The 22,960-nt window shown below is 46.0% G+C and overlaps 1 protein-coding gene across 2 annotated transcripts in view; it reads right to left on the reverse strand.

The window, feature by feature from the left end:
- The window catches only part of retreg2 (reticulophagy regulator family member 2), a 112,338-nt gene that overhangs the window by 86,087 nt on the left and 3,291 nt on the right, over positions 1 to 22,960 (reverse strand). For both annotated transcript variants that reach the window (XM_072468432.1, XM_072468424.1), the window contains exons 2-3: positions 2,999 to 3,105; positions 2,363 to 2,390 (exon numbers count right to left, since the gene is read on the reverse strand). In XM_072468432.1, coding sequence (XP_072324533.1) covers positions 2,363 to 2,390; positions 2,999 to 3,105 — 135 coding nt within the window. The remainder of the gene's footprint in view (positions 1 to 2,362; positions 2,391 to 2,998; positions 3,106 to 22,960) is intronic.

Below are 22,960 nucleotides of genomic sequence, written 5' to 3' on the forward strand. Positions count from 1 at the left end.
ATCCACCAAGTCTTTCTCTTTGGTGAATACGGATGAAAAGTACTCATTTAATACCTCGCCCATTTCCTCTGGATCCACGCATAGATTCCCTCCCCTGTCCTTGAGTGGCCAACCTTCTCCATGGCTGCCGGCTTGCTCTTTATGTACGTATAAAAAGCCTTGGGATTTTCCTTAATCCTGTTGGCCAATGACTTTTCGTGACACCTTTTCGCCCTCCTGACTCCTTGTTTAAGTCCCTTCCTACTTTCCTTGTATTCCACACTTGCTTTGTGTGTTCCCAGCTTCCTAACCTTGACAAATGCCTCCTTTTTCTTTTGACTAGGCTCACAATATCTCTCGTTATACTTGGTTCCTGAATCTTGCCATACTTATCCTCATCCGCACAGACATGCCGGTCCTGAATTCCTATCAACTGACATTTGAAAGCCTCCAAAGTGCTAGATGTTGATTTGCCCTCAAACATCTGCCCTCAATCTAGATTCTTCAGTTCCCGACTAACATTGTTGTAATTAGCCTTCCCCCAGTTTAGCACCTTCACCCGAGGACTACTCTTGTCTTTATCCATCAGTATCTTAAAACTCACTGAATTATGGTCACTGTTCCCAAAATGCTCTCGAAATGCTCTGGTCAATGTTCCCGAAATTCTACCACCTGGCCGGGCTCATTCCCCAATACCAGGTCCAGTACGGCCCCTTCCCTAGTTGGACTATTTACATATTGCATCAAGAAGGCTTCCTGGATACACCTTACAAACTCTGCCCCATCCAAACCCCCAGCACTAAGTGAGTTCCAGTCAATATAGGGGAAGTTAAAATCACCCACCACAACAATTCTGTTACTTTTACACCTTGCCAAAATCTGCCTACATATCTGCTCCTCTATCTCCCGGAGTGCAGAGGAGATTCACTAGGTTAATTCCGGAGTTGAGGGGTTGGATTACGAGGAGAGGTTGAGTAGACTGGGACTGTACTCATTGGAAGTTAGAAGGATGAGGGGGGATCTTATAGAAACATATAAAATTATGAAGGGAATCAATAGGATAGATGCAGGCAGGTTGTTTCCACTGGCGGGTGAAAGCAGAACTAGGGGGCATAGCCTCAAAATAAGGGGAAGTAGATTTAGGACTGTCCTTAGGAGGAACTTCTTCAGCCAAAGGATTGTGAATCTATGGAATTCCTTGCCCAGGGAAGCAGTTGAGGCTCCTTCATTAAATGTTTTCAAGATAAAGAGAGATAGTTTTTTGAAGAATGAAGGGATTAAGGCTTATGGTGTTCGGGCCGGAAAGTGGAGCTGAGTCCACAAAAGATCAGCCATGATCTCATTGAATGGCAGAGCAGGCTCGAGGGGCCAGATGGCCGACTCCTGCTCCTAGTTCTTATGTTCTGTTCTTATGTAGAACCTTGTCAAATGCCTTATTAAAATCCATGTAAACAACATCCACTGCACTCCCCTCATTGATCTCCCTCATCACTTCCTCAAAGAATTCAATCAAATTTGTATATGACCTGCACTTAACAAAGCCATGCTGACTCACCCCGACGTGTCCATGCCTTCTAAGTGACGGTTTATCCAATGTCTCAGGACTGGTTCTAACAATTTGCCCACTGCTGAAGACAGACTAACCGGCCTATAATTGTTTTTCAACAACAGAACCATTTTTCATTCCTCCAGCTGCTCCAGTGTCTAACGAAGATTGGAAAATAATCCTCACAGAATCTATTTTCTTCCTGACCTTCAACATCCTAGGAAACAATCCGCCTGGCCCTGGCGACTTACCCATTTTCAAGGATTCCAACTTCTATAACATTTCCTCCCTCATTATGATTATTTTATCCAATATTTCACACTGCTCCTCTTGGATTCCTATATCCGCACCATGCCTTTGCTGAATACGGAGACAAAACATTTGTTTAAAACTCTTCCCATCACCTTTGCATCTTCACACATGTTCCCTTTTTGGTTCACCTTTTCTTTAACTCTCCTTTTGCGCTTTATATACTGGCAAAACATCTTTGGATTTTCCTTAATCGTGTTTGCTAATATTTTTTTAAGCACTCTTTGATTTCCTTTCCTTCTTTCTTAAACATAATCCCTATATTTACTGTATTCTCAAGTCTATCTGCAATGTTGATTTTTTTGTCACTCCAATCCTTACCAAAGGTTAATGATGTCAATACTAGTCCACAATGTAACACAAACCAATACAACATGGGCTGGAAATGGAGCCTGAACCTTTACTGCTGGGGGGCAGTACCAGAGGTATCTTGATAGCACCCTAGCCTTTCCTACATTCAGATACTTTTGTTTGCTCACAATGAATGTGAAGAAATGATTGAGCCTGGAGTAATCGATGGAAACGTACCTCTCGCCTTCATCCATGGGGCGCTGCACTGCAAGAGAAAAGGGAAAGCATCACTCTCTGCACACACCAACAATAATTCCGACGTTTCAGTGGGAGAACATAGAAAAATACAGCACAGAACAGGCCCTTTGGCCCACGATGTTGTGCCGAACCTTTGTCCTAGATTAATCGTAGATTATCATTGAATTTAGTGCAGAAGGAGGCCATTCGGCCCACTGAGTCTGCACCGGCTCTTGGAAAGAGCACCCTACCCAAAGTCAACACCTCCACCCAACACCAAGGGCAATTTTGGACACTAAGGGCAATTTATCACGGCCAATCCACCTAACCTGCACATCTTTGGACTGTGGGAGGAAACTGGAGCACCCGGAGGAAACCCACGCACACACGGGGAGGATGTGCAGACTCGGGGAGCTGTCAGTTATCACAGGAACAAATGGATTGGAAACAAGAGGACAGTGCTCAGCTCCCAATATCACCGCAGGGAGCAGCCCCGGAGGGATAGTCTCCAGGTATCCGGGCAGGTAGTTATAGATCAGGGACTCGGAGAGGTATTGTGATCTGGGCATGGTGTGGGAGGAGAGAAGAAAGGAACTCAGGAGGGGTGCAGAATGTGCAGATTAGGACTCAGCTTACCTATGATGTGGGATAACAACTCGCTCTTCCAATGGTCTAGGAACACGATGGCCAGCACCGACAAGCTGATCAGGAAGAATGGACGCAGTGAAGTGGATGAGAACAGCCTGGGTGTGGGGGCGGGGGGGAAGAAAAGAGACTTAATTCAAGAGAATCAATTCACACATACACAGCCTCACAGTACCACGATTGCAGAGTCCAGCTCTCCCAGCAGATCACCCACCCCCCACAACTGGTTCACCATCCTTTCCTTCCCCCAATCAATCACACCCTCACACAGCAGGCCTTCGGCAGGTAGTTAAAAATCAGAAACATAGTAAGAAGTCATTTAGTCCATTGTTCATGTCTGTGCTGTGGTAGAACTACGCTATTCAAGGCTCCCTCTACTTGTCTGCATCGCACAGCTGACTTATTGCACTCCATGGTTCCTTTAAGATTAATACACACACATACCTTATGGGGAACCCTGTTAGTGCGCAGCCTGTGGTCCCTGTGTGGCATATTACTGTTTATTATCCAATGTAGTAGAGGAGGAAAATTGTTCCCATGTTTTTCCCCACTTCAATTTTCTCCCCTTCAAGTATTAATTACATTAAGACACCTTGTACAAAATCACACGCACATGTTTTGGGGTTGCGGAAAATTGGGAAGATTCTGGGTGGGAGTGTTCACAGTCTTAGCCAGGATAGTAGAGGAGGTGGAGGATCCAGACCCTTTGGTGGCGATATTTGGGGTCTGAGAGAAGCCGGAGCTCTTGGAGAGGAGGAAGGCCGATGCTGTGGCATTCGCCTCTCTGATTGCACGGTGGTGAGTTTTGCTGGAGTGGCGGTCGGCATCGCCACCCGGGGTAGCAGCTTGGTTGGGTGACCTGTACGACTTCCTGTGATTAAGGAGCAGGGGAGTTTGAGGAAGGGTGGGGGATGTTTGTGACCGTGTTTGAGGGGCTGTTCATCGCGGAGGAGGGGGGGCTAAAAGAGAGGAAAAATCTGTAGATTGTATAGTTATTGGGAAGCATGTTTCCCGGGGTGTTTGTTCGCTGGAACCTGTTTTGATACAGGTTTGTAATAAAATACATTTTTTTTAAATGTACAAGTGCAGAGTAAATTCCAGCCCCAAAGTCACAACACAGGTTGAAGGAACGAGTCGCACAAACACACCACGAAGGGGTAGAAACAACAAGCAAAAGGAAAAAGAGTCTTTCTTTCAGATGATGGTTCTGAGCCCCCCTTTCTTTGCTGCAAGCTTGCAGCTTAAACTCTGTTTGCAGTCTGCAATGGTCTGCTCTGTAGATTCATTCATCCAGGTTCTCTGCAGCTTAGAAATACAGCACTCCAGCTTTTTAGAGAGAGATGGCATCACAGGCCTTTTGGAGAAATACAGCACTCACAGCAGGTTTCTGGAGACTTGGTTCTACCTCTGCACTGCCAGAATCAAGACTGAAATACCTTCAGGTCCCTGAACCATCCCACTGGCATAAGATCCAATCACCTCCCATTACTGGGCAAAATACAGCCTTTTGGGCCAATTCATTGACCACTCTCCCCCCAGCCAATCAATCAAACCAAGTCCCAGCCTCTCTCTCTCTCTCTCTCTGGTGCCAACAGAACTGAAGCACCTTGTTCGAACCAGCAGGACGTGGAATTCTCTCCAGTAACTTCTCAATTCTTCTGGTTGAATTAAAGATACACTTCCATTAATATCATCCATGGATCAAAATAAGATCGGCAAAGTAAAAGAAAGGGAAATAAGGGGAATAAACAGGAAGGTCTGTTACAAACCACTCTTCATAGAAGAAATAAACTTCAGGGCATGGACATTACATGAGGTCGGCAAGACATAAATTACAAACCCATATCCATTCAATCCATCCCCATCATGTAAATTCCCGTCCCAGTCGCCACGGTAATTAGTCAACCCGTAAACATATGGCAAAGCATGCGCAATCACAGCATCCTTTCTGGGAATGTGTATAATTTGAACATTGAACTTTTGGAATAATAAACTCCAGCAGAATAACAGAGTTCCCAGTTTTAAACTTATCTATAAACGCAAATGGATTATGGCCGGCACAGTGGTTAGCACTGCTGCCTCACAGCTCCAGGGACCCGGGTCAGCATGGTGTCACAGTGGTTAGCACTGCTGCCTCACAGCTCCAGGGACCCGGGTCAGCACGTTGTCACAGTGGTTAGCACTGCTGCATCACAGCTCCAGGGACCCGGGTCAGCATGGTGTCACAGTGGTTAGCACTGCTGCCTCACAGCTCCAGGGACTCGGGTCCAAATCTGGCTTCGGGTGACTGTCTGTGCAGAGTCTGCACTTCCTCCCTGTGTCTGCGTGGATTTCCTCCGGTTGCTCCGGTTTCCTCCGGGTGGTCCGGTTTCCTCCCACAGTCCAAAGATGTGCAGGTTAGGTGGATTGGCCATGATAAATTGCCCTTAGTGTCCATAAGGTCGCTCTCCAGCTTCCTATCCCTTTCAAAATTATTGGGGTGACGGAACAAAGGATTATCTCACTACTGCCATCCTTAATTGCTGCCTGCCTAGCCATCTTCACCCTCTGGTCTTCAACAGAGGCTCTTATCACAGAAGGTAGGGAATTCTTGAATTCCTCAAAGAGAATGACCTCTCTCAGGAACCCCAAAGCTGGTTGAGACTCCCAATGCTTGTATCCATCTATCAACTTCACGTCTGTCCCGGATCTCTCCTTGAATTCCAAAACTTTTGCTTCAAGAACCAATTCATAGGCATCCAGAATGGCGTTTCTTTTATTTTTTAAAAATAAATTTGAGTACCCAATTCATTTTTTTCCAATTAAGGGACAATTTAGCGTGGCCAATCCACCTAGCCTGCACATCTTTGGGTTGTGGGGACGAAACCCACGCAAACATGGAGTTTATTATCTGGATGGATATGAATTGCAAACTCCACACGGACAGTGACCAAGAGCCGGGATCGAACCTGGGACCTCGGCATGCGAGGCAGCAAAGCTAACCCACTGTGCCCCTCTGCTGCCAGAATAGCATTTTTTTAAACCTCGTCATAATGGTAGCAAATTCCACAGGCTCACCACTCTCTGGGGTGATGAAATTTCTCATCTCTGTCCTAAATAGGGTGGCACAGTGGAGCAGTGCTTAGCACTGCTGCCTATGGCGTTGAGGACCCGGGTTCGATCCCGGCCACGGGTCACTGTCCGCGTGGAGTTTGCACATTCTTCCCGTGTCTGCATGGGTTTCACCCCCACAATCCAAAAATGTGCAGGGTAGGTGGATTGGCCACACTAAATTGTCCCTTAGTCAAAATTAATTGGGTACTCTTCCCAATGGTCTTCCCCGTGCCCTCAATGACCCATGGTCTGGACACGCCCACTATCGTGCATCTACCCTGTCCAGTCCTGTTAGAATTTTATAGGTTTCTATGAGACGCCGCCCCTCATTCTTCTGAACTCCAGTGAATACAATCCTAACCGACTCAATCTCTCCTCATCCGTCAGTCCCACCATCCCAGTAATCAGTCTGGTAAACCTTTGCTGCACTCCTTCGAGAGCAAGAACATCCTTCCTGATAAGGAGACCAAAACTGCACACAATATTCTAGATGTGGCCTCACCAAGGTCCTGTATAATTGCAACAACACAACCCTGCTCCTGTACTCGAAACCTCTCGCAATGAAGGCCAACACACCATTAGCCTTCTTTACCGCCTGCTGCACCTGCATACTTACCTTCAGCGACTGGTGCACTTGGACACCCAGGTCCCGCTGCTCATTCCCCTCTCCTAATTATGGCCATTCAGATAATAGTCTGCTTTCTTGTTTTTGTCACCAAAGTGGATAACCTCGCACTTATCCAAATTATACTGCATCAGCCATTCATTTTCCCACTCTCACAACTTTTCCAAATCACACTGAAGGATCTCTGCATCCTCCTCACAGTTCACCCTCCCATCCGCAAATTTGGAGACATTATATTTTGTTCCCTCATCTAAATCATATATTGTGAATAGCTGGGATGCCGACACAGATTCCTGGATACCCCACTAGTCACTGCCTACCAAAGACCCATTAATCCCTACTCTTTGTTTCCAGTCTGCCAACCAGTTTTCTATCCATCTCAATACACTACCCCTAACCCCAGCGTTTCAATTTAACACGCCAATCTCTTATGCAGATTAGCTCAAGATGCCCCTTAAATGTCACTATCGTCCCTGCTTCCACCACCTCCTCCGGTAGCGGGTTCCAGGCACCCACTATCCTCTGTGTAAAAAAACTTGCCTCGTATATCTACCACAAACCTTGCCCCTCACACCTTAAACCTATGCCCCCTAGTAATTGACCCCTCTACACTGGGGAAAAGCCGCTGACTATCCACTCTGTCTATGCCCCATATAATTTTGTAGACCTCTATCAGATCGCCCCTCAACCTCCGTCGTTCCAGTGAGAACAAACCGAGTTTATTCAACCGCTCCTCATAGCTAATCCCCTCCATACCAGGTAACTTCCTGGTAAATCTCTTCTGCACCCTCTCTAAAGCCTCCACATCCTTCTGGTAGTGTGGCGACCAGAATTGAACACTATACTCCAAGTGTGGCCTAACTAAGGTTCTATACAGCTGCAACGTGAATTGCCAATTCTTAGACTCAATGCCCCGGCCAATGAAGGCAAGCATGCCGTATGCCTTCTTGACTACCTTCTCCACCTGTGTTGCCCCTTTCAGTGACCTGTGGACCTGTACACCTAGATCTCTCTGACTTTCAATACTCTTGAGGGTTCCACCATTCACTGTATATTCCCTACTTGCATTAGACCTACCAAAATTAGTTAATTGGATTAGGCCAGTTTTCAGAGGCTAGATTCACAGTATAAAAGTGATCCCCTACAGTGCAGACTTTGTTTGCACCGAGTGCTGAATTTGGTGCATTTGAGTGCTATAGTAAGAGTTTGGTGACCGAGGGAGTAAGGTGCTCCTTTCATTTTGTTTCCTACATTTTCGCAAAGAGTGAGAAGAGAGCCAGGAGTTTACAGAGTGCAGCTGACTGGGAGCAGAGTCGGAGGGCGGAGATCCAGTTGGTCCACAGGGCAGCTACATTCTGTCAGGTAAGAGGGGATGGAGGCTAGGCCAGTTGCATGCTCCTCCTGTAGGATGTGGGTGGTGAGGGATACCACCGGTGTCCCCGCTGAAGTGGTGGGAAGTGCACCCAACTCCAGCTCCTCAGAGACAGTGTTAGGGAACTGGAGCTGAAGCTGGATGAACTTCGGATCATCCGGGAGGCAGAGGGGGTGATTGAGAAGAGTTACAGGGAGGTAGCCACACCCAAGGTACAGGACAAGAATAGCTGGGTTACAGTCAGGGGAAAGAAAACAAACAGGCAGACAGTGCAGGGATCCCTCGTGGCCGTTCCCCTTCAAAACAAGTTTACCGTTTTGGATGCTGTTGGGGGGGATGACCTACCGGGGAAGGCCCTAGCGGCCAGGTCGCTGGCACTGAGTCTGGCTCTGGGGCTCAGAAGGGAAGGGGTGAGAATAGAAAAGCAATAGTTGTAGGAGATTCAATGGTTAGGGGAATAGATAGGAGATTCTATGGTCACGAGTGAGACTCCCGGAAGTTATGTTGCCTCCCGGGTGCCAGGGCCAGGGATGTCTCGGATCGTGTCTTCAGGATCCTTAAGGGGGAGGGGGAGCAGCCAGAAGTCGTGGTGTACATTGGTACCAACGACATAGGTAGGAAAAGGGGTGTGGAGGTAATAAACGAGTTTAGGGAGTTAGGCTGGAAGTTGAAAGCCAGGACAGACAGAGTTGTCATCTCTGGTTTGTTGCCGGTGCCACGTGATAGCGAGGCTAGGAATAGTGAGAGAGTGCAGCTGAACACATAGCTGCAGGAATAGTGTAGGAGGGAGGGTTTCAGCTATTTTGGATAATTGGAGCGCATTCTGGAGAAGGTGGGACCTGTACAAGCAGGACGGGTTGCATCTGAACCAGAGGGGCACCAATATCCTGGGAGGAAGATTTTCTAGTACTCTTCGGGAGGGTTTCAACTAATTTGGCAGAGGAATGGGAACCGGATTTGTAGTCCAGCAACTAAGGTAGCCGATATTCAGGACGCTAAAGCGTGTAATGAAGCAGTGGGGAAGGGAACACTGACAAAGGAGAGTACTTGCAGGCACGGAGATGTGTTGAAGTGTGTATACTTCAACGCAAGAAGCATCAGGAATAAGGTGGGTGAACTTAAGGCATGGATCGGTACTTGGGACTACGATGTGGTGGCCATCACAGAAACCTGGATAGAAGAGGGGCAGAATTGGTTGTTGGAGGTCCCTGGTTATAGATGTTTCAATAAGATTCAATGCCAGGAGTATACGAAACAAGGTAGGGGAACTGGCAGCATGGGTTGGTACCTGGGACTTCGATGTTGTGGCCATTTCGGAGACATGGATAGAGCAGGGACAGGGATGGATGTTGCAGGTTCCGGGGTTTAGGTGTTTTAGTAAGCTCAGAGAAGGAGGCAAAAGAGGGGGAGGTGTGGCGCTGCTAGTCAAGAACAGTATTACGGTGGCGGAGAGGATGCTAGATGGGGACTCTTCTTCCGAGGTAGTATGGGCTGCAGTTAGAAACAGGAAAGGAGGGGTCACCCTGTTGGGAGTTTTTTTTATAGGCCTCCTAATAGTTCAAGGGATGTAGAGGAAAGGATGGCGAAGATGATTCTGGATAAGAGCGAAAGTAACAGGGTAGTTATTATGGGAGACTTTAACTTTCCAAATATTGACTGGAAAAGATATAGTTTGAGTACAACAGATGGGTCATTTTTTGTACAGTGTGCAGGAGGGTTTCCTGAAACAATATGTTGACAGGCCAACAAGAGGCGAGGCCACGTTGGATTTGGTTTTGGGTAATGAACCAGGCCAGGTGTTGGATTTGGAGGTAGGAGAGCACTTTGGGGACAGTGACCACAATTCGGTGACGTTTACGTTAATGATGGAAAGGGATAAGTATACACCGCAGGGCAAGAGTTATAGCTGGGGGAAGGGCAATTATGATGCCATTAGACGTGACTTGGGGGGGATAAGGTGGAGAAGTAGGCTGCAAGTGTTGGGCACACTGGATAAGTGGGGCTTGTTCAAGGATCAGCTACTGCGTGTTCTTGATAAGTATGTACCGGTCAGACAGGGAGGAAGGCGTCGAGCGAGGGAACCATGGTTTACCAAGGAAGTGGAATCTCTTGTTAAGAGGAAGAAGGAGGCCTGTGTGAAGATGAGGTGTGAAGTTTCAGTTGGGGCGATGGATAGTTACAAGGTAGCGAGGAAGGATCTAAAGAGAGAGCTAAGACGAGCAAGGAGGGGACATGAGAAGTATTTGGCAGGAAGGATCAAGGAAAACCCAAAAGCTTTCTATAGGTATGTCAGGAATAAGCGAATGACTAGGGAAAGAGTAGGACTAGTCAAGGACAGGGATGGGAAATTGTGTGTGGAGTCTGAAGAGATAGGCGAGATACTAAATGAATATTTTTCGTCAGTATTCACTCAGGAAAAAGATAATGTTGTGGAGGAGAATGCTGAGCCCCAGGCTAATAGAATAGATGGCATTGAGGTACGTAGGGAAGAGGTGCTGGCAATTCTGGACAGGCTGAAAATAGATAAGTCCCCGGGACCTGATGGGATTTATCCTAGGATTCTCTGGGAGGCCAGGGAAGAGATTGCTGGACCTTTGGCTTTGATTTTTATGTCATCATTGGCTACAGGAATAGTGCCAGAGGACTGGAGGATAGCAAATGTGGTCCCTTTGTTCAAAAAGGGGAGCAGAGACAACCCCGGCAACTATAGACCGGTGAGCCTCACGTCTGTAGTGGGTAAAGTCTTGGAGGGGATTATAAGAGACAAGATTTATAATCATCTAGATAGGAATAATATGATCAGGGATAGACAGCATGGCTTTGTGAAGGGTAGGTCATGCCTCACAAACCTTATTGAGTTCTTTGAGAAGGTGACTGAACAGGTAGATGAGGGTAGAGCAGTTGATGTGGTGTATATGGATTTCAGCAAAGCATTTGATAAGGTTCCCCACGGTAGGCTATTGCAGAAAATACGGAGGCTGGGGATTGAGGGTGATTTAGAGATGTGGATCAGAAATTGGCTAGCTGAAAGAAGACAGAGGGTGGTGGTTGATGGGAAATGTTCAGAATGGAGTACAGTCACAAGTGGAGTACCACAAGGATCTGTTCTGGGGCCGTTGCTGTTTGTCATTTTTATCAATGACCTAGAGGAAGGTGCAGATGGGTGGGTGAGTAAATTTGCAGACGATACTAAAGTCGGTGGTGCTGTCGATAGTGTGGAAGGATGTAGCAGGTTACAGAGGGATATAGATAAGCTGCAGAGCTGGGCTGAGAGGTGGCAAATGGAGTTTAATGTAGAGAAGTGTGAGGTGATTCACTTTGGAAGGAATAACAGGAATGCGGAATATTTGGCTAATGGTAAAGTTCTTGAAAGTGTGGATGAGCAGAGGGATCGAGGTGTCCATGTACATAGATCCCTTAAAGTTGCCACCCAGGTTGATAGGGTTGTGAAGAAGGCCTATGGAGTGTTGGCCTTTATTGGTAGAGGGATTGAGTTCCGGAGTCGGGAGGTCATGTTGCAGCTGTACAGAACTCTGGTACGGCCGCATTTGGAGTATTGCGTACAGTTCTGGTCACCGCATTATAGGAAGGACGTGGAGGCTTTGGAGCGGGTGCAGAGGAGATTTACCAGGATGTTGCCTGGTATGGAGGGAAAATCTTATGAGGAAAGGCTGATGGACTTGAGGTTGTTTTCGTTGGAGAGAAGAAGGTTAAGAGGAGACTTAATAGAAGCATACAAAATGATCAGGGGGTTGGATAGGGTGGACAGTGAGAGCCTTCTCCCGCGGATGGAAATGGCTGGCACGAGGGGACATAACTTTAAACTGAGGGGTAATAGATATAGGATAGAGGTCAGAGGTAGGTTCTTTACGCAAAGAGTTGTGAGGCAGTGGAATGCCCTACCTGCTGCAGTAGTGAACTCACCAACATTGAGGGCATTTAAACGTTTATTGGATAAACATATGGATGATAATGGCATAGTGTAGGTTAGATGGCTTTTGTTTCGGTGCAACATCGTGGGCCGAAGGGCCTGTACTGCGCTGTATTGTTCTATGTTCTATTAGGGAGGGTGGTAAAAGAGGTGGGGGGGGGGGGGTGGCATTGTTAATTAGAGATAGTATAACAGCTGCAGAAAGGCAGTTCGAGGAGTATCAGCCGACTGAGGTAGTATGGGTTGAAGTCAGAAATAGGAAAGGAGCAGTCACCTTGTTAGGAGTTTTCTATAGGCCCCCCAATAGTAGCAGAGATATGGAGGAACAGATTGGGAAACAGATTTTGGAAAGGTGCAGAAGTCACAGGGTAGTAGTCATGGGTGACTTTAACTTCCCAAACATTGAGTGGAAACTCTTTAGATCAAATAGTGTGGATGGGGTGGTGTTTGTGCAGTGTGTCCAGGAAGCTTTTCTAACAGTATGTAGATTGTCCGACCAGAGGAGGGGCAACATTGGATTTAGTACTTGGTAATGAACCAGGGCAAGTGATAGATTTGTTAGTGGGGGAGCATTTTGGAGATAGTGACCACAATTCTGTGACTTTCACTTTAGTAATGGAGAGGGATAGGTGCGTGCAACAGGGCAAGGTTTACAATTGGGGGAAGGGTAGATACAACGTTGTGAGACAAGAATTGAAGTGCATAAGTTGGGAACATAGGCTGTCAGGGAAGGACACAAGTGAAATGTGGAACTTGTTCAAGGAACAGGTACTACGTGTCCTTGATATGTATGTCCCTGTCAGGCAGGGAAGAGATGGTTGAGTGAGGGAACCATGGTTGACAAGAGAGGTTGAATGTCTTGTTAGGAGGAAAAAGGAGACTTATGTAAGGCTGAGGAAACAAGGTTCAGACAGGGCGTTGGAGGGATACAAGATAGCCAGGAGGGAACTGAAGAAAGGGATTAGGAGAGCTAAGAGAGGGCATGAACAATCTTTGGCGGGTAGGATCAAGGAAAACCCCAAGGCCTTTTACACATATGTGAGAAATATGAGAATGACTAGAGCGAGGGTAGGTCCGATCAAGGACAGCAGCGGGAGATTGTGTATGGAGTCTGAAGAGATAGGAGAGGTCTTGAACGAGTACTTTTCTTCTGTATTTACAAATGAGAGGGGGTCTTGAACGAGTACTTTTCTTCTGTATTTACAAATGAGAGGGGCCATATTGTTGGAGAGGACAGTGTGAAACAGACTGGTAAGCTCGAGGAAATGCTTGTTAGGAAGGAAGAGGTGTTGGGCATTTTGAAAAACTTGAGGATAGACAAGTCCCCCCCCGGGCCTGACGGGATATATCCAAGGATTCTATGGGGAGCAAGAGATGAAATTGCAGAGCCGTTGGCAATGATCTTTTCGTCTTCACTGTCAACAGGGGTGGTACCAGGGGATTGGAGAGTGGCGAATGTCATGCCCCTGTTCAAAAAAGTGACTAGGGATAACCCTGGGAATTACAGGCCAGTTAGTCTTACTTCGGTGGTCAGCAAAGTCATGGAAAGGGTGCTGAAGGATAGGATTTCTGAGCATCTGGAAAGACACTGCTTGATTAGGGATAGTCAGCACGGATTTGTGAGGGGTAGGTCTTGCCTTACAAATCTTATTGAATTCTTTGAGGAGGTGACCAAGCATGTGGATGAAGGTAAAGCAGTGGATGTAGTGTACATGGATTTTAGTAAGGCATTTGATAAAGTTCCCCATGGTAGGCTTCTGCAGAAAGTAAGGAGGCATGGGATAGTGGGAAATTTGGCCAGTTGGATAACGAATTGGCTAACCGATAGAAGTCAGAGTGGTGGTGGATGGCAAATATTCAGCCTGGATCCCAGTTACCAGTGGCGTACCGCAGGGATCAGTTCTGGGTCCTCTGCGGTTTGTGATTTTCATTAATGACTTGGATGAGGGAGTTGAAGGGTGGATCAGTAAATTTGCAGACGATACGAAGATTGGTGGAGTTGTGGATAGTAAGGAGGGCTGTTGTCGGCTGCAAAGAGACATAGATAGGATGCAGAGCTGGGCTGAGAAGTGGCAGATGGAGTTTAACCCTGAAAAGTGTGAGGTTGTCCATTTTGGAAGGACAAATATGAATGCGGAATACAGGGTTAACGGTAGAGTTCTTGGCAATGTTCATACATCTTTGAAAGTTGCCACTCAAGTGGATAGAGCTGTGAAGAAGGCCTATGGTGTGCTAGCGTTCATTAACAGGGGGATTGAATTTAAGAGCAGTGAGGTGATGATGCAGCTGTACAAAACTTTGGTAAGGCCACATTTGGAGTACTGTGTACAGTTCTGGTCGCCTCATTTTAGGAAGGATGTGGAAGCTTTGGAAAAGGTGCAAAGGAGATTTACCAGGATGTTGCCTGGAATGGAGAGTAGGTCTTACGAGGAAAGGTTGAGGGTGCTAGGCCTTTTCTCATTAGAACGGAGAAGGATGAGGGGTGACTTGATAGAGGTTTATAAGATGATCAGGGGAATAAATAGAGTAGACAGTCAGTGACTTTTTCCCCGGGTGGAACAAACCATTACAAGGGGACATAAATTTAAGGTGAATGGTGGAAGATATAAGGGGGGGGGGGATGTCAGAGGTAGGTTCTATACCCAGAGAGTAGTGGGGGCATGGAATGCACTGCCTGTGGAAGTAGTTGAGTCGGAAACATTAGGGACCTTCAAGCAGCTATTGGATAGGTTCATGGATTACGGTAAAATGATATAGTGTAGATTTAGTTGTTCTTAAGGGCAGCACGGTAGCATTGTGGATAGCACAATTGCTTCACAGCTCCAGGGTCCCAGGTTCGATTCCGGCTTGGGTCACTGTCTGTGTGGAGTCTGCACGTCCTCCCCGTGTGTGCGTGGGTTTCCTCCGGGTGCTCCGGTTTCCTCCCACAGTCCAAAGATGTGCAGGTTAGGTGGACTGGCCATGATAAATTGCCCTTAGTGTCCAAAATTGCCCTTAGTGTTGGGTGGAGGTGTTGACTTTGGGTAGGGTGCTCTTTCCAAGAGCCGGTGCAGACTCAATGGGCCGAATGGCCTCCTTCTGCACTGTAAATTCAATGATAATCTATGATTAATCTAGGACAAAGGTTCGGCACAAATCGTGGGCCAAAGGGCCTGTTCTGTGCTGTATTTTTCTATGTTCTATCTTTGGACTATGGGAGGAAAGCGGAGCACCCGGAGGAAACCCACGCAGTCCCAGGGAGAACGTGCAGACTCCACACAGACAGTGACCCAAGTCGGGAATCGAACCTGGGACCCTGTTGGGAAATGGATGATGTATTCTGCATCTGCTGTGCATTTTCCCACTCACTCAACTCGTGTAAATCACCTTGAAGCCTCTTAACATCTTCATCACTCACAATTCCATCTCGTACTGCGTCGTCAGCAAACATTATCTTATTCCCGTATCCAAATCATTATTGTATATTGTGAACAGCTGGGGCCCCAGCACTGATCCCCGCGGGACCAGATGAGTCACCACCTTCCATTCATTCCTAACTGTTTGCTATCTGTTAACCCATTCTCCATCCATGCCAATATATTACCCACCAATCCTGTGCACTAACCTCTGATGTGGAACTTAAAAAAAAAAAAATCTTTATTGTCACAAGTAGGCTTACATTAACACTGCAATGAAGTTACTGTGAAAAGCCCCTAGTCGCCACATTCCGGCGCCTGTTCAGGTACACAGAGGGAGAATTCACAATGTCCAATTCACCTAACAGCGCGTCTTTCGGGACTTGTGGGAGAAAACCGGAGCACCCGGAGGAAACCCACGCAGTCACGGGGAGAACGTGCAGACTCCGCACAGACAGTGACCCAAGCCGGGAATCGAACCTGGGACCCTGGAGCTCTGAAGCAACAGTGCCAACCACTATGCTACTGTGTAGCCCGGACTTTTTAAAAAGCTTTCTGAAAATCCAAATATACCAGATTGACTAATTCACCTGTATCTATTCTACTCGTTACATCCACAAAATATACCAGTCGGTTTGTCAAACATGACTTCTTGGTCATAAATCCATGCTGACATGGTCTAATCCCGCTGTCCTGTTATCATCTCCTTTATACTCGACTCAAACATTTTCCCTGCTACTGTTAGACCAACTGGTCTGTAATTACCCCTACATTCCCTCCCTCTTTTTAAAAATAGTGAGGTTACACTTGCCACCAGACTGTTACAGAATCTACAGAATTTTAGAAGTTAACAACCAATGCATCCACTGTTTCCATGGCTACCTCCTTTATTACTCTGGGATGGAGATTATCTGGCCCTCAACATTCAGCACTTTTCAATCCCATTCATTTGTGTAGCACTATTTTTTTAGTAATACTTATTTCCTTCAATTCCTCCTGCTCATTAGACTCTGGCTCCCCGAGCATTTTGGGGGAAGTTGTCTCTTCTTTTGATTGATTGAGCAAGCACAGCTTTCCTTGACAGAGGACTCCAAATATTCACAATCCTCATTGAATTCCTGATCTCAATCCTCAATGGCCGATTCCTTTTCCTGAGACTGTGCCCTGGACTCTCCAGCCCACGGGAACAGTCTCTCAGCGTTTACCCCTGTCACACCCTCTACAAATGTTATACATCTCAATAAGATCACAGCTCATTCTTCTAAAATCCTGAGAACAGAACACCCATGGGGCTAAGGCGATCAAATGTAATGGGGTGAGGTGGGATCAGGGTATTGAACTTGATGATCAGCCATGACCATAATGAATGACGGAGCAGGTGCGAAGGGCCGAATGGCCTCCTCCTGCTTCTATTCCATTCAATAAAAGCAAAATACTGATGCTGGAAAATGGAAATCAAAACAGGAAATGCTGAAAACTGCAGCAGGCCTGTTGTCTGTTGGGAAAGGAGAAGAGTTAACATTTTGAATCAGTTGAAGAAGTCATCCAATCTCGAACGGGTTCCTCCAGCCACAGATGCTGCCAGAGCTTTTCCAGCACTTTCTGTATTTATTTCATCATTCTATTCAATCTCTCTTCATAGGGCCATCCTCTCAGCCACAAAATCAATCCAGTGAACTCGGGCTTTTAACACAATGAAATGTCCCGCTGTGATTCAGAGGAACGCCAGACACAGGAGGAGGTATTAGGGCAGGTAGTCAGAGATAGATTTCAGAGGAGCGATGCACGGACTTGGGGAAGCTTGCAGCCCAGCAGCTGAAGACACAATGGCCAATGATGGAGCTATTAAAACCAGAGATGCTCGAGAAGCCAGAATTGGAGAATTGTTGCATTGGAAGGAGGTACAACAGGACACAGACATAGAACATAGAACATAGAAAATACAGCACAGAACAGGCCCTTCGGCCCACGATGTTGTGCCGAACCTTTGTCCTAGATTAATCATAGATTATCATTGAATTTACAGTGCAGAAGGAGGCCATTCGGCCCTTTGAGTCTGCACCGGCTCTTGGAAAGAGCACCCTACCCAAACTCAACACCTTCACCCAACACCAAGGTCAATTAGGACATTAAGGGCAATTTATCATTGGCCAATTCACCTAACCTGCACATCTTTGGATTGTGGGAGGAAACCGGAGCACCCGGAGGAAACCCACGCAGACACGGGGAGGACGTGCAGACTCCGCACAGTCAGTGACCCAAGCCGGAATCGAACCTGGGACCCTGGAGCTGTGAAGCAATTGTGCTATCCACAATGCTACCGTGCTGCCCTTGAGAACAAATAAATCTACACTATATCATTTAACCGTAATCCATGTACCTATCCAATAGCTGCTTGAAGGTCCCTAATGTTTCCGACTCAACTACTTCCACAGGCAGTGCATTCCATGCCCCCACTACTCTCTGGGTAAAGAACCTACCTCTGATATCCCTCCTATATCTTCCACCTTTCACCTTAAATTTATGTCCCCTTGTAATGGTTTGTTCCACCCGGGGAAAAAGTCTCTGACTGTCTACTCTATCTATTCCCCTGATCATCTTATAAACCTCTATCAAGTCGCCCCTCATCCTTCTCCGTTCTAATGAGAAAAGGCCTAGCACCCTCAACCTTTCCTCGTAAGACCTACTCTCCATTCCAGGCAACATCCTGGTAAATCTTCTTTGCACCTTTTCCAAAGCTTCCACATCCTTCCTAAAATGAGGCGACCAGAACTGTACACAGTACTCCAAATGTGGCCTTACCAAAGTTTTGTACAGCTGCATCATCACCTCACGGCTCTTAAATTCAATCCCTCTGTTAATGAACGCGAGCACACCATAGGCCTTCTTCACAGCTCTATCCACTTGAGTGGCAACTTTCAAAGATGTATGAACATAGACCCCAAGATCTCTCTGCTCCTCCACATTGCCAAGAACTCTACCGTTAACCCTGTATTCCACATTCATATTTGTCCTTCCAAAATGGACAACCTCACACTTTTCAGGGTTAAACTCCATCTGCCACTTCTCAGCCCAGCTCTGCATCCTATCTATGTCTCTTTGCAGCCGACAACAGCCCTCCTTACTATCCACAACTCCACCAATCTTCGTATCATCTGCAAATTTACTGACCCACCCTTCAACTCCCTCATCCAAGTCATTAATGAAAATCACAAACAGCAGAGGACCCAGAACTGATCCCTGCGGTACGCCACTGGTAACTGGGATCCAGGCTGAATATTTGCCATCCACCACCACTCTCTGACTTCTATCGGTTAGCCAGTTCGTTATCCAACTGGCCAAATTTCCCACTATCCCATGCCTCCTTACTTTCTGCATAAGCCTACCATGGGGAACTTTATCAAATGCCTTACTAAAATCCATGTACACTACATCCACTGCTTTACCTTCATCCACATGTTTGGTCACCTCCTCAAAGAATTCAATAAGATTTGTAAGGCAAGACCTACCCCTCACAAATCCGTGCTGACTATCCCTAATCAAGCAGTGTCTTTCCAGATGCTCAGAAATCCTATCCTTCAGTACCCTTTCCATTACTTTGCCTACCACCGAAGTAAGACTAACTGGCCTGTAATTCCCAGGGTTATCCCTAGTCCCTTTTTTGAACAGGGGCACGACATTCGCCACTCTCCAATCCCCTGGTACCACCCCTGTTGACAGTGAGGACGAAAAGATCATTGCCAACGGCTCTGCAATTTCATCTCTTGCTTCCCATAGAATCCTTGGATATATCCAGTCTTTTTACAACTCCACCATGCTACCATTCTACTAAATCTCAGTTACACCCTCTAAAACCTTTCCTAAAGTTTCCTAAAATAACCTTTCCTTATCCAGAATTGGACATAATCTGGCCTTGGAAAGGGTCCAGAGGAGGTTCACAAGAATGATCCCTGGAATGAAGAGCTTGTCGTATGAGGAACAGTTGAGGACTCTGGGTCTGTACTCGTTGGAGTTTAGAAGGATGAGGGGGGATCTTATGGAAACTTACAGGATACTGCGAGGCCTGGATAAAGTGGACGTGGAGAGGATGTTTCCACTTGTAAGAAAAACTAGAACCAGAGGACATAATCTCAGACTAAAGGGACGATCCTTTAAAACAGAGATGAGGAGGAATTTCCTCAGCAAGAGGATGGTGAATCTGTGGAACTCTTTGCCGCAGAAGGCTGTGGAGGCCAAATCACTGAGTGTCTTTCAGACAGAGATAGATAGGTTTTTGATTAATGAGGGGATCAGGGGTTATGGGGAGAAGGCAGGAGAATGGGGATGAGAAAAATATCAGCCATGATTGAATGGCGGAGCAGACTTGATGGGCCGAGTGGCCTAATTCTGCTCCTATGTCTTAGAACATAGAACATAGAACAATACAGCGCAGTACAGGCCCTTCGGCCCACGATGTTGCACCGAAACAAAAGCCATCCAACCTACACTATGCCATTATCATCCATATGTTTATCCAATAAACTTTTAAATGCCCTCTTATAAGACCATAAGACCGTCCTCCAGCTGGGGCGTAACCAGCAATTTTTAAATCTTCACTACAACTTCCTTGCAAAAGTGCTCTAATCCCCTTAATGAAGCTAAGGATCTTATCTGTGTTTTAAACAATCTTTTCAACTTTTGAGGTGGGGGAGTCAGAGTCATTAGGGACATTTAAGCGACTCTTGGACAGGCACATGGGCAGCAGTAAATTGAAGGGGTGTAGGTAAGGTTGATGTTAGATTAGGATAAATGGTTGGCACAACATCGTGGGCTGAAGGGCTTGTACTGTGCTGTTCTAACTCGCCCCGAGAACTTCTGTAATGTGTACACTCTCCAGCTCTCTTTCCCGCACCCTTTTAAAATTGCACCACTTTGTTTATGTTGCCGGTCCTCATTCTTGCTATCAAAACTGGCCTCTTCACACTCGTCTACTTTAACTTCACCTACCATGTCTGCCATTCTGACTGTCTTGAAATCTGTGACCATACTCCTATTTGTGTCATCTACAAAGTTTGAATGTCTTGTCTACCAAAGCCCCTGGTCATAAACATGTATGAAAGAGAGTGGCGGTCATAGTACCAACCTCTGGAGATCAGCCCTGTACCTCATTCGGTCTAAAAACATATACGGTCTTTCTGTCCTTTAGATCATTTTCTATCCATGCTGTCACTGCCACCTTCAATCTATGACTTTCAGTTTTGCTAACTGGCCTATTCTGAAACTTTATTAAATACCTGCTTAAAATCCATTTACAAAAAGAAAAATCAACCATGCTACCTGCAGTGGATTTTATAATTCGACGGAAGATTCCAGAATGGAACCCTGGCTCAAAAGATCGTAACTTTTATTTTTTCAATAAAATGTGGAGGAACAGGGTCACAAGATCACTAATCAGTTTTAACAAGAAAAAAAAACATTTAAACATGAAAAGTTGGATTACTATGCAATACTCCTTTGCTTCCCTCCCTCGACAAAGCTGAACTGGTTTTAGGATTAACACGGGTTACAAAATTCATCTTAATCTACGATGAACTCATTACTACAAAGTCCCTTTTAATCACACAAAATGACTGTGGATAAATACACTCTCCACTCTGAACCACAAGTGAATGTTTGTGGATTTCTCCTCAGAATCTCCCAGATGGGGAGGCGCTGGCGTAGTGGTATTGTCACTGGACTAATGAACCACAGTCCCAGGGTAACGCTCTGGGGACCCAGGTTCAAGTCCCACCACTTCAGATGGTGAAATTTGAATTCAATTCAAATCTGGATTTTAAAAAAAAAGTCTAACGATGGCCCTGAAACCATTGTCAATTGTTGTAAAATCCCATCTGGGTCACTAATGTCCTTTAGGGAAGGAAATCTGCCGCCCTTACCCGGTCTGGCCTACATGTGACTCCAATGTGGCTGACTCTTAACTGCTCCCTCAAAGACAATTAGGGATGGGCAATAAATGCTGGAGACACCCACATCCCATGAACAAATAAAAAACAATGATTGCCACGTGAGTTTCCAAATTCCACTCCCAAAACACACTTTAAAATGTTCTCTCATAATTATGCTTTTCCGGAGTGGTTTGCATTCCGAAATTCAGACCAAATAAGTTTTGACATAGAATTTACTACCGTGCTGCCCATAAAAAACAAACTCCAGTCCAGGATTTGATACCACTTCTTTTAAGTTTCCTTTGCCTTGAGTGCTTTTACAAGAATTCCAAGATCCAGCTGGAACAAGAAACACAGGAACAGGCCTTCAGCCCCTCCAAGCCTGTGTCGATCATGTTGCCTGTCTAAACTAAAACATTCTGCACTTCCGGGCTCAGTGCCCCTCCATTGTAACCTTCGTCTCATGTATTCGTCAAGAAGCCTCTTAAACTCGGCTAACGTACCTGCTTCCACCACCTTAGGCGGCAGCGTGTTTCAGTGACTCACCAATTTCCATCGTTATTTTAACTGACATTCCACAGGCTGTAAGTCACTTGGATATCTTTCTGGCATCTCAAACTTCTTCTCAGCTGAGTCTGTCTTAACTGAACAGTGTTCAGTTCTAGAACCTTTAGACACAGACTTCATTTCTCTAGTTGCCTTAACTATGTTTGCACTTGTTTTCTTAACCATTGCTTCATGGCATGGCTTTTCTTCTAGCAAAGCTGAGAGATATGTTCCCTCTCTAGCTTTCAAAACCTATAGCTTCTAGCTGCCTTTTCTCTCACTCTATCTTCACCTGCAATCAAAATAGCCAAACTTCTCTACTGTACAAGGTCCCAATTGCTAAGCAACCACTGCTGTTTTATTTATTATGTGGAGATGCTGGCGTTGGACAGGGGTGAGCACAGTAAGAAGTCTTACAACACCAGGTTAAAGTCCAACAGGTTTGTTTCGATGTCACTAGCTTTCGGAGCGCTGCTCATTCCTCAGGTGAGCTCATTACTACAAAGTAGTTCCTTCACCTGAGGAAGGAGCAGCGCTCCGAAAGCTAGTGACATCGAAACAAACCTGTTGGACTTTAACCTGGTGTTGTAAGTGTTATTTATTCTTCACACCATAGTCCAATAGAAACAGTTGGTACTTAACCAACCACCAAAAATACAAACACCTTTGTCCAGCATGAATCGAACTATAGGTTTTACCCTTCCAGACACGGAGCATTAAATTAAACCCACACCTTATTTTTTATGTTTACCAATCCATATAACCATAATTAGCTCTGTAACTTCAAAGAACCCAATTTAGTCAAACAGGATTTGCCTTTAGAACAAAGAACAATACGGCACAGGAACAGACCCTTTGGCCCTCCAAGCCTGTACCGGTCATGGTAACAAATCTGTGTCACGATACAGACTATAAAAGCAAAGTGAACATGCTTTATATGTCATTGGTTAGGCCCCAGCTGAGGAATGTGCATATTTCTGGGCATCATATTACGGGAAAGATGGAAAGGCCATAAAAAAGGGAGCACAGGAGATTCACCAGGATACGACCCAAGATGAGGGAATTCA

Source organism: Scyliorhinus torazame, chromosome 2 (genome assembly GCF_047496885.1).
Source record: "Scyliorhinus torazame isolate Kashiwa2021f chromosome 2, sScyTor2.1, whole genome shotgun sequence".
Lineage (NCBI taxonomy): Eukaryota > Metazoa > Chordata > Chondrichthyes > Carcharhiniformes > Scyliorhinidae > Scyliorhinus > Scyliorhinus torazame.